Here is a 12,743-nt window from a genome sequence, read left to right on the forward strand (position 1 = left end):
AGACTTTTCATTTGAGATGTACAATGCTGATTATTATTATTTTTATTTTTTTTCAGAACTACATCTCCATGAAAATTGTCAAACCCTTCAATTGAGTTCAAGAGGAGTTCAACTTTTTCTGTTTTATCCCTGTGATGTAATTGGTGTGATCAGGGTTTCACACAGTGAAAGCAGTTACACAAAATGGTTCATTTTCTTAATGATATACACAACATTAATACAGTGTTCGTTTTGTTGTGGTTAATTTTTCATGTGGTTGTTTAGGTATTTACAATTAATCACTCTTTGCACCATTATTAAATGTAATCATGAATTTTCACTTTTTGGTTCAGGTTTCTCTGATATTTGGAAACATTTGTACAAAAACCATGAAGTGTTTTCTATTGTGAAAATCTTTTATTGTATTATATTCTCAGATCATTTTAAAGTTTCTTGGTTAAAAATATAAAATTGTTAAATAAAGACAAATGTTTGTTTAAATTGCGTCCATTTGTTTTCAGAAACTTCAATTAGACTTTATTTTAGCATTTTGATGATGAAAACTGTCATGTTCAGTTTAGGGCTGTCAAACGATTAATCGCGATTAATCGCATACAAAATAAAAGTTTGAGTTTGTATAATATATGTGTGAGTAATGTATGTAAATAATATGTATATGTAAATACACACAAATTAATGTATATATTTAAGAGAAATGTTATTTATGTACAAAAAATGTATTTATATATAATATAAATTATATAAAAATATAAATAAATGCATATACTTGTAAATATTTCTCAAATATATACATGGATGTGTTTGTATTTATATATACATAATAATTACACACAGTACACCCACATGTATTAGGCAAACTCAAACTTTTTTGTATGCGATTAATTGTGATTAATCGTTTGACAGCCCTAGTTCAGTTTACTTTATCCATGAAAATGGGACACAAACACGGTATATTTTATCAGTGGAAAAAACATTCTTAAAGTATAAAAATAAATACATTATATTATTTGTTATATGTCCCTGTACAAGTTCTTGATTTTTAAATCTTAATATCATTACATAGTTAATCAATATGGCACAGGTGCTGTTTTTCCAAACTTCCGCATGATTGAAAATGTGATGTTGATTTTATAAAACCGTTCAATAAACAAGAAGTTAATATTAAGTGACTTAGATTTTAGACAATTTATTCAGCTACGGATAAAACTGGAACTTTATCTTGTGTGCATGATTTGTACATGCCTTCCTAAAGTACTTTTCAATGAGGAAAAATTAACTGAATGCCATGTTTTGCTATCAAGGATCAATCTATCTTACTTTTGTGCTGGTTGTTCAAAGCAAAATAGGACTGCCCTTTTGAAAAAACCAGCATATGCTGGTTAGGTATGTTTTGAAGCATGGCAGTTTTGAGCTGGTTTAGGCTGGTCCTTAGTTGGTCATGAGCTGGTTTAAGCTGGTCCTGAGCTAGAGCATTTAGCTTAGGACCGACCAGCCTCATAGGTTTTTAACCCCCAAAACTGGTCTTGTTCTTCTGCGTCGTATTTACATTTCATTTTATCTACGTAATTTACATTTCAATTAGAGTATACAAATTAAAGTCATTACAAATTGAGGTTGTTCTTCTTGTTTTCTTATTTACAGAGGATGAAATAGTGTTAAGGTACATTTGAAATTCTATCAAAAAAACAAGAAAAATTGGTTTGTTGTTAGCGAATTTACATTTATGGATATAGAATTTGCCAAGAAAATAAATTAAATTTATAACAAAACAAGCTTTGTTTTTATTAGAATCAGAATTAAAGTGGCCAAAAATTATATCTTTAAAAGTTAGATATATCTTGTTGGATATTAACTTTAATAAACAAACATGACCAAACATGACCAAAATAGATGATAGACAGTTTCTGTGTAAACTTGGCAAAATGAGCATCTTGTATCAATATTGGTTTTATATTTAATCATAAAATATTTAGCAGGGTAAAATTTATTTATTATTTTAAAAGACACTTCTTTTATTTTATTGGTAAGAAAATATTTTTGTTGGAAAGACCAAATCTTTTTCCAATTTAAATTTTTAAATAAATTATTCCAGTAAAAGATTGCAGGAGACATCGAGATAATATCTTCAAGATACAGGTATCTAACTTTCTTGTTTCTATCTTTTTTTTCCTGAAAAACATATTTTATCTATAGTAGTGTCTATTGGCTCAGGGAAAGTAGTAGTTATAGTAGTAGAGTGAGTGTAATTCTTAAAAAGCATACAGATTCCCGTTGGTATGGCTCCCATAACTATGGCAAATTCTTTGGGAGTAACTGGCACATTGTATTCTGAAAGAAGTCATTAATAAACCTTTATTGTTAAATAGCTGACAAACTAAAAGTAATCCATTATTAAACTACTGATCAAAAAATAAAGTTCTGTTTTTGTATATAATATTTTGATTGTTCCAAATAAAAAAAATTATGGGGAGTGAAATTATGTTTATATATTAAAGCCCATGGTGGAAATTTGAAAGTTTGATAGAGCTGCTGTCTTTATAGTATGCTTCATCTCCAGCGGGTACGTCAGAGCAATTTTAAAATTGATTTAATTTTAATTAAGGGGGGACACTACAGGCAAAAACACAGTTTTTTCAGGCACCTGTCAATTTTGAGATTTTGTGTTTTTTGGCTTTTCATAAAGTGTTTTTTCAGACTGGTGAAAAAGAAAACATCCAAAATATACTTTTAAGTGTATGTTTTATAGCACTTTATCTATTTGCGTCTATATATTTCAATTACAGTAAATATCTTTACAGGCCATTTTCTCAAAATGAATTTTTTCTCCTGCTCTGAGTCAGAAATCTCCACTTCAGCAGAAATTATATACATTAAACTTTACAGTTTTATTCCTATCTATATTCTGAAGGTTTTTACAGAGGGATTAGTTGATATATAATTAGCCTGATTTTATGCAACATTTTATTCCTAAAAAAAGGTGAATTATTATTATTATTTTTTTTTTTTGGCTGTTGTTGATATTTTCTGATTTATGGAGTGATAAAAAGAGATATCCAAAATTCCCTCTGTAAAAACCTTTTAATTTAATACGTTCAAAAATCCAATATTCAGATTTTGTTTTTGTTTTAGAAATTTATGCAAATTAGTGCATATTTAATTAGATAACACCTCATTTGCATATTTAAATATAACATTTTAGAACATTTGTAATACAATTTTTTTTTAGAATTTTTAATGTAATCAACCAGATGGGGAAGTATGGCGATATCTATTAGTTATTTTTTTTTTACCCTATTCACCTGGGGTGTCTCGCCTTAAAAAAATAAATAAATAAATAAATAAATAAATAAATAAATAATTAACAATACTGCTTATAATATCTCATTATTAAATGTTAAAATTATGACCCCCATGGAAGAGGATTAGGGCCAAGCAATAATAAAAAAAATAAAACCATCTCGAGATTAAAGTTGTTAAATTTCGAGAAAAAAATCATTAAATTTCGATAAAAAAGTCGAAATAAAATGTTGAGAATAAAGTCATTAAATTACGAGAAAAAAAGTCGTTAAATTTCAAGAAAAAAGTCGAGATAAAATGTTGAGAATAAAGTAATTAAATTACGAGAAAAAAGTCGTTAGATTATGAGAACAAATTCGTTAAATTATGAGGAAAAACCAAAATAGATGATAGACAGTTTCTGTGTAAACTTGGCAAAATGAGCATCTTGTATCAATATTGGTTTTATATTTAATCATAAAATATTTAGCAGGGTAAAATTTATTTATTATTTTAAAAGACACTTCTTTTATTTTATTGGTAAGAAAATATTTTTGTTGGAAAGACCAAATCTTTTTCCAATTTAAATTTTTAAATAAATTATTCCAGTAAAAGATTGCAGGAGACATCGAGATAATATCTTCAAGATACAGGTATCTAACTTTCTTGTTTCTATCTTTTTTTTCCTGAAAAACATATTTTATCTATAGTAGTGTCTATTGGCTCAGGGAAAGTAGTAGTTATAGTAGTAGAGTGAGTGTAATTCTTAAAAAGCATACAGATTCCCGTTGGTATGGCTCCCATAACTATTATGAGATTATGAGAACAAATTCGTTAAATTATGAGGAAAAAAGTCGTTAAATGTCGAGAAAAAAGTCGAGTTAAAATGTTGAGAATAACGTCATTAAATTACGAGAAAAAAGTCGTTAGATTATGAGAACAAATTCGTTAAATTATGAGGGAAAAAAAGTCGTTAAATTTCGAGAAAAAAGTCGAGATAAATGTTGAGAATAAAGTCATTAAATTACGAGAAAAAAAGTTGTTAGATTATGAGAACAAATTCGTAATTTAACGAGTTTATTCTCAACATTTTATCTCGACTTTTTTCTTGAAATTTAACGAGTTTTTTCTAGTAATTTAATGTTTATTCTCAACATTTTATCTCGACCTTTTTCTCGTAATTTAACGAGTTTATTCTCAACATTTTATTTCGACTTTTTTCTCGAAATTTAAGGAGTTTTTTCTCGAAATTTAACAACTTTAATCTCGAGATTGTTTTATTTTTTTATTATTGCTTGGCCCTAATCCTCTTCCGTAATGAACAAAGTGTAGTAAAAAGAAAATAAATTACATTAAAAAATGGATATGTTTTAATATATAAAATTAAATAAGGACGTTGTATAAATAAAACGTTACATTAAATATATTACAATAAACATTATTAATTACAAAAAAAAAAAAAAAAAGTAAAACGATAACAAGGCGTATGTAATGAGGTAGAGCTTAGCGGATATGACGTCGTTTCTCAAATTCAAGTGCGTGACGTGATATTTAAATAGCCACCTGAGGCGTGATTAGAGGAACGATTCGACACCGTTAACGCTGCTACGCCACAGTGTGAAGCGAAGACAATATAACACACGAACGTTGATTACTAAACTGCAGTTCAGTTTTTATAGATTTGTATTTGATTTGAGAGAAAAATAAAGACGTTTGAGTTCAGGTAAGTTATTTTAAGTTCTGTTTGAGCTAAGTAACGTTAACTGGCTAGTCAGCTCCGACAGGTAACGTTTCTGTTGATTCAACATTCACCCAAAACTCTTTGCTAAACATCACTAGCTTTCGTTATTGAAAAGTATACATTTTCTCCATGGCGTTTGGTACGTTTATTGTATTCATTCAGGAGTTTCAACGTTTAGTTGTTTGTTCCTGTAGAATATCAGTAAGTGAAATGATCCCTGTGTGAAATCCTGCCTGATATTTAATGTTGGACGATATCACTGTTTGTATTTCGCGGCGGTAAGCCGATGCTCTTCTCATTGGTTCATTCAGCAGCTTTTCAGTATTTGAGCTGCTGTAGGCGGCCACATATGGATTATAATGGTTTAACGGCGATACTGCTGCCGTTTCGTGTGTCGAAGGTGCGATTCTGAGGTTTGAGGCGCAAGAAACGTTTAAGTAAGTCTCCTGTTTCTCTATTGTTAAAGCGAAGACGCTGCATTTGTACGAGACTGCGTATTATCATGAAACCTGCTTGGGTAATAACACAACACACTGCTGGTCGATTGACTGCACAGTTGCTATTTGTCATTATTTATTGTATATATGGTTTCGTATTTATCTTGGTGTAGTTGAAATGTATCCACCCTGCATTGTGTGAAAAATGTTAGGCGTATTGCTATTTCACAGCCGAAGGTAGTGCATGAGAGATGGTGTTTGTCATTGTACACACCCTCCTCCTCCGCACATAAGCTAATAAGACTTCAACTTGTGTTGGGTTTATTTTTGTTACTTCTGTATTGTTTATTCATGCTGATAGCACAGGGAATATGAGCATATTTGTTACAAAGTGTAGTGCTACAAAATTAGAATAAGACATGGAATAGGCTTGTCTTTTGAGAGATGTGGTTTTTATAGTTAAAATATTATACATTTTGTAATAAGCTTGTCTAGAATTTTCTGTACTATGAAAATCAGACTCATTTATAGGTTTGACCTGTGTCTGTCCTGTCTGTCTCTTTGTTTGAGACTTCACTTTTATTAGCAGAACATTGTTTTTCTACAGCTATTAGTTGGACCGAGTCTATCTGTACTTGCTTTGTAGAGATTATATTATACTTTAAAATATTTGTAATCAGACTAGTTACTTTATTGATTACATGATTACTTAATATTCACAAAATAGCAGTTAATTATTCATAATTCAGTGATTTCTCCCAATTTCTCATACGTTTTCCTTTCTAAAAAAGCCAATTGCTTATGTTTGGGAAGTCTTTGTTTTGTTTTTGTTTTTTTGTTTTTTTTACCATAAATTTTGCAGTAATGCTTAGTCATAGGTGCTCATTTCACTGTCTGTCAAATAGTGTGTGGGTGAGTCTGAATCTGAAACATCACTCTGGATTTTCATTCAACATTGTGGTTGAAATAGATTTTGTCCAAAACGTTTAAAAAAAAAAAAAAAACAATTACAGTGCATTATGGTACGATTTTTGCTGTCGTATGAGCTCGTGGTCATCTTTTTTTTTTCTTTTTTCTTTTTTTTTCTTAACCTCTCAAGAGAAATTACGTGGAAGTTGCTGATGCTCTTATGGTCGCAACTTAATGTGTGAGGAATTACGAGCTGACCCGAGTATCTTATGAGCACCAACCGATAATTTTAAAACGTGTTTAAGAAATTGTTTGTCCCGTCTGTCTTTTTGTCTAAAGACTTAGAATATTGTTTTTCTGCAGTAAGTAGTTGGACCCAGACTATCTGTACTTGCTTTAGATAATTATAATACAACATGTGTCCTGTATTTTGAATGCATTAGTACATTGCAGTTAGTTTGATACATGATGAGAGTCCAACATTTACTGTTTTCTTGGTGTAATATATGAATTTCTTCCAAAAAGGGCTAGCATATGGAGTCAAATTAATGCCTTAAAGTTTTGCACAAAAATAAAGTTTTGCAAAACAAAAAAAAGAATTGAGCAATAAAAAAATGTTTTGCAAACAAAAATAAAGAATTGCAAAGGAAAAATCAAGTATTGAGCAGAAAAAAATAAGTTTTGCAAAATAAAATAACGTAGTGCAAAATAAAATAACGTAGTGCAAAAATAAAAATATAATCAATTACAAAAATCAATGACAGCTGTAATCCTATATTATCTTTGCCACATATTTTTCATGCTCAAACCTACTAAATCATTTGCAACGCTCATTTTATTCTGCGTTTCAGTCAAGCGTGCGCTCACGATACCGGCTTTCGTTTGCGCTGCACTGTTCTGTGCGGTTCTCTTTATGGCACTGGTTTGACGTGGGGGTGGAGTCAAGAAACGGGGGCATGCCCCCGCGAAACACGTCATCGACAGGAGACGCAGATCGCAACAGAACAGATCAAGCATAGAGACAGAGCGCATTTATTATAATCTGAAAACCATGCCCACCGGGGGAAAAACAATCCAACCGGGGGAAAAATCAATCCAACCGTCTCCATTGACTTTGTAATGCATGATGCTGCCTCCTTGTCTTTTCTGACTCATTACAAAAAACAGAACAATGCCTAAAAGCTGCTGTGTGACAAGGTGTACAGCTAACAAGCTAAAAACCCAGAAATAAGTTTTTATAAGCTGTCGACCCCAAAAAACGAATGTTTAAGGACACAAAAGTGGATACAGGCAGTGAGACAGAGCACAACAGGTCATATTACTATAAGAAATGCATTGGAGGGGGTCGTAATTGGCGACAACATATGCTAAACAAACCAACAAAAACAAACCATTCATTATTTTTAACCATGTCAAAGAATTATTTCACCTGTCGCTGATTACGTTCCCCTCCAATGCATTTCGCGGGGGCGTGCCCCCGTTTCTTGACTCCACCCCCACGTCAAACCAGTGCCATAAAGAGATCTGCACAGAACAGTGCAGCGCAAACGAAAGCCGGTATCGTGAGCGCACGCTTGACTGAAACGCAGAATAAAATGAGCGTTGCAAATGATTTAGTAGGTTTGAGCATGAAAAATCTTTGGCAAAGATAAAATAGGATTACAGCTGTCATTGATTTTTGTAATTGATTATATTTTTATTTTTGCACTACTTTATTTTATTTTGCAATTTATTATTTTTGTTTGCAAAACTTATTTTTTTTCTGCTCAATACTTTATTTTTCCTTTGCAATTCTTTATTTTTGTTTGCAAAACATTTTTTTATTGCTCAATTCTTTTTTGTGTTTTGCAAAACTTTATTTTTGTGCAAAACTTTAAGGCATTAATTTGACTCCATACTAGCAAGCATTCTGGTGTGAACGTGGCCTGTCAAACCTAATGCTTCACTAAAAGGACAAGTTTGCCCAATATTTTTTTTTTTAGTAACCAGCTCTGTATTGTTACAATGTCTGTAGTATATGTAAATGTACAATGTTTCTTCATGTTACATGCATGCAGATGTTTATTTGTCAGCAAAAGTCTGCTGGATATACATTTGGACTTTTTTTTTTTTTTCGACACACATGTATGTGTGTGTATATATACACATACATAAAGACCTATTGTGTATTCAAACAGTGATGGGTTTTTTTTTTTTTTTAGGCGTAGACTACCTGGTGGCAGAAAATGACAATTCAGCAGTAGCAGTCTAGAAGCCACGGAATAAAAAAAAAAAATTGTCTATATCTTACAATTCTGACTCTTTTTCTCACAAATCTGAGTTTATATCTCACAATTCTTGGAAGGAAAAATAGAATTGTGAGATTCTGTGGATTTTGCCCATTTTCCTCCACTTGTTACCACCATTTTCTGGCACCTCTATGCGCACGCAGATGCAAGTGACGTAACTGTGACGTCTGCTCCAAATTGGTCTATTGAGTAGTAACTGATTATATGTAATCTGAATTATATAATCAGATTGCTAAAATTAAATACTTTTAAAAATATTCAACAGACAAGTTCTTTTTTTTTTATTTTTTATATAGATTACATGATTACTTAGTATTCACAATGTCAGTCAATTATTCATAATTCAGTGATTCTCACTATTTGTCCTAATTTTATTTTAAATTTCCTTTCTAAAAAAGCCTATTTCTTATACATGTTTTGGAATTCTTCCAGTTTTGTTTTCCAGGTTTTGTTTTGTTTACGTTTTAAATTTTGCAGTAATGCTTAGTCATAGGTTCTCATTTCACTCTCTCTGTCTGTGTAAGAGTGTGTGGGTGAGTCTGATTCTGAAACATCACTCTGGATGTTTGTTTCAACATTGTGGTTGAAATAGATTTTGTCCAACACGTTCAGAAAATAATTACTGTACGTTACTGTCCGATTTTTGATGTCGTATGAGCTCACAGACTTTTTTTTTTTTATATATATCTCTTTGGAGAAATTATGTGGAAGTCATTAATGCTGGTATGGTTGTGACTTGCATTGTGTGAGAGGAATTGCATGCTGAGACAAATTTCGAGCACCTTTCAACCTCCCAATAATTCAAATTTCATTTGCTACCATTTTTTCCAAACTTGCCCAAAATGAAGTTTTGGCCTTTACAGGTTAAGTATTTGGCTGCGTTTATGCCGTGTATTAATTACCAAAATTTTGAGATGACAACACGTGACATTCTACTAAATGGTCTTCACATCCTCGGACTGGGAATTATTCATTTTTATGGTAACACTATTAAATATGCAGTGGTCAGGTGGTACAGTGGTTGCTCTCAGAAAATTCCCAGGGTACAAGTTGTAATTTAGGAATTCTACAAGGATGTGAACTCTTTTTACAATTTCGAATCTTGCAATTACGGTTATTACGACATGTTGTGGATCTTGGTTTTTAAAAGATATGAATGGTGGCTTAATGGCAAAAATCTGATTGTTCAGCAATGATAGTTTTTTTGGGTCATCTGGCATCTGGTCAGAGCCCCCTTAAACAGAATGAGTGGTTCTTTGTGCAAGTGAATTTATTTCCACCCATTTGTCATTGCAAATTTGGCTCAGGACAGGTTGAGAAGAACAAACTGCGGACAGTGAGTGAGTGATCACAGATGCACATCTACACTGCTGTTTGCATTATGATTATAAAGACAGGAAGATGTTGAATATATTATATTATATTATATTATATTATATTATATTATATTATATTATATTATATTATATTATACAAACTAATTGCACATCAAATTTGGCTGAGAAATTACTCCCAAAAAATAGTAATTGGGTGAACTATTTAAAAAAATATATATTACTATTGAAATTATTATTATTTTTTTTTTATGCTCATGAAATTATGCTCTAAATAAAAAAAAATAAAACTGCCAGTAGGTGGTGGTAAATGTAAATATGAGACAAACTCATACAGGGGCAATTTTTGCCCCTTATCTTAAATTTTAGGCACACTCTAACTACATATTATAGGTTCTGTCACGCAGTGGGTTGTTGCCCTGCTTCATATTCGTCGTCATGTCAGATGACCTACGTAGGTCTGGGGTGGGGCAAGATAATTAAATGCGTTAATAATTTTAACGCTTTATTTTTCACCGTAGTAAATCTAATGTGTTAAATTGACAGCCCATATATAAAATAAAAAAACTAAAAGCTAGTAATATTTTGACTTTATGGCTATAATTTCAGTCTGAGACACATAAATTCATAAACAACTCTTTAATAAAGTCATGGGATGCAAAACAGTGATTGGTTTAATGTTTTCAAAGCATTCTTGCCAGTGCAGCTTTCTTGGAATTTAAGCAAAACAAACTAAAAAATTTGCAACAATTTACAATAAAGTTTAAACACTCAGAAAACCAGCATTAACATAAGGCATAACACAACTAGCCAGTGTGAATAACAGATCCATTAACTAAACCAAAATGCGCTTGCACTGACCCTGGATCAGCACAACATCATTATTGCTCAGCCCTGCATGTTACTGTGCAGTGTAAACCATGATGTGTCTGTGTTGATCACATGTGATTGGATCACCAGAGATTATTACCAGGTGTGAACTGGGACTGACTCTGGATTTCCCCTATTTTTTTTTTACAGATGCAATTTAATTCATGTTCAAAGTACAGCAATGCACCTTTAAAATGGGTAGATAGTGACGAGGATCCTGAGGGTAATGAGGGAGGGACAGGGAATGTTTAGTGGCTCACATGTCACGTATACAGGAGCTAAACACAGGAAGTAGAACAAGCCTTCTTAATTCGCTTGATCCTTCCAGAGCTCCTTGTGCCCGTCAGTGCGTGCAGTAATTTGATTTTTTTTTTTTTCATGGGATGACCGGTGACGACACGTGGGATCTAGAGAGCTGGGGCTGGACTGTGCTGTGTGTATTCTCTTTTTATTTGAATCTGTTTGAATGTATTAATATAATAAAGCATTAGCCTGAATGCTAGTGCTGCTTCTTTTTTTTTTTTTTTTTTTTTTTCCAATTTAAGGCTGCAACTTTAGCTGCGGTAAGCTGAAGTTAATTATACATTGTCAGGTTACTGTTTAGCATGTGTTTTGCTCAGCAGCTGCTGTCTGAATGGCCTTTGTCACACTTTCAGACCTCAAGCAAGCAGAACAGCTCCAAAGTTCAGACGTGAATGCTGGGATTGTTCCTAGAGAGATGGCAGTTGCTGCTGCCCATGAACCATTGGCACTGTCTGATTGGAAAGATTGAGTTTAGAAGCGGTGGCTGGGCACAGCTCGTAGAATATGACTAGATCCATTGTGTATTTCGTTTTTAGTGTATTGCTTTGATTTCTTGTTAAATGGGTTGTATGACATGTTTGGGGTTTCCTCAGCTGTATTGTGGTGTTCATCAGCTGTTGTGTTCTGTCCAATCAGAATAGAATTTTGAATGTGTACCAATTTATGAAACCCTCCACTTGGCCTTTGCTCACAGAGTTTAAACTTTTATTCATTATTTTTAAACCATTTAAGAAGTGTGCTTTGTCAATTTATACAATGTTCATACTTTGGACTTGGGGTTTTTTATGAACCCCTGATTAGTGATACCAGGACAAATCTTTGATCATTTAGAGATTAAAAGTATTGGCTCTTGCGCAGTTAACAGAAGGGCTTTCAAATCTACACACAGCCTAGTGCAGGGTTTTCTAACTGGGATGCAGGGACCAGCAGGAGGCAGCAAGTAGGGCTGTGTATAGCCAAGAATATGGCGATATGATGCGTATCACGATACAGGGGTTACAATATGATATATTGTAATATATTGTGATGGGCTACTGTAAGAAAGGCGATATATTGCGATATTGAAAACTGTCATAAAGAACCCGCCAGCATACATGACTTGACTTTATTTAATCATGACCATATCATTTGCCTGTATATCAATAATAACCATTTTGTGCAATCTAAGTAAAGGGAAAATCGTAAAGTGATTGCAGGATTCTTTAGGTGTATGTTTTAATGGTTCACACAAGCAGTTTTTAATTTCTAAAGTATTTAACAACAAAGTGCATAGTCCATTCCATGACTTTTTTATTTTTTTATTACTTTAAAGCTGCTTGCTTTTAAAACAGTCTATTGTATAAAGTGCTATTTAAATAAACGTGCCTTCACTGAAGTGCTGAACTGCAGAGCTGGCTTTATTGCATCAGATACAGGTCACTTTACTCACAGCTGATTGGTCCAGTTTGGGTTTGCAATGTCTAACCAAGAATAAAACTTGCTCCGGAGCAGGTTAGCCATGTAGCATAAGTTATAAAGGCGATGAACACCACTAAATATCAATCCACCACCTTGAGCCTGAAAAAAAAAAAAAAAAAAAAAAAAA

At 32.4% G+C, this 12,743-nt stretch overlaps 2 protein-coding genes across 2 annotated transcripts in view; both read left to right on the top strand.

The window, feature by feature from the left end:
• Positions 1-480, top strand: part of myof (myoferlin) — a 39,068-nt gene extending 38,588 nt beyond the window's left edge. The window contains 1 exon segment of the mRNA XM_048170244.1: positions 57-480. Within this exon segment, the coding sequence (XP_048026201.1) occupies positions 57-95 (39 nt within the window). The 3' untranslated portion in view covers positions 96-480.
• Positions 481-4,837: 4,357 nt separating this feature from the next.
• The window catches only part of sun1a (Sad1 and UNC84 domain containing 1a), a 29,120-nt gene continuing 21,214 nt past the window's right edge, over positions 4,838-12,743 (top strand). Inside the window, 1 exon segment of the mRNA XM_048170868.1 lies at positions 4,838-4,999. The gene's annotated coding sequence lies outside the window, so the exon portion shown is untranslated.

This window comes from Megalobrama amblycephala, linkage group LG20 (assembly GCF_018812025.1).
Source record: "Megalobrama amblycephala isolate DHTTF-2021 linkage group LG20, ASM1881202v1, whole genome shotgun sequence".
Taxonomy (NCBI): Eukaryota; Metazoa; Chordata; class Actinopteri; order Cypriniformes; family Xenocyprididae; genus Megalobrama; species Megalobrama amblycephala.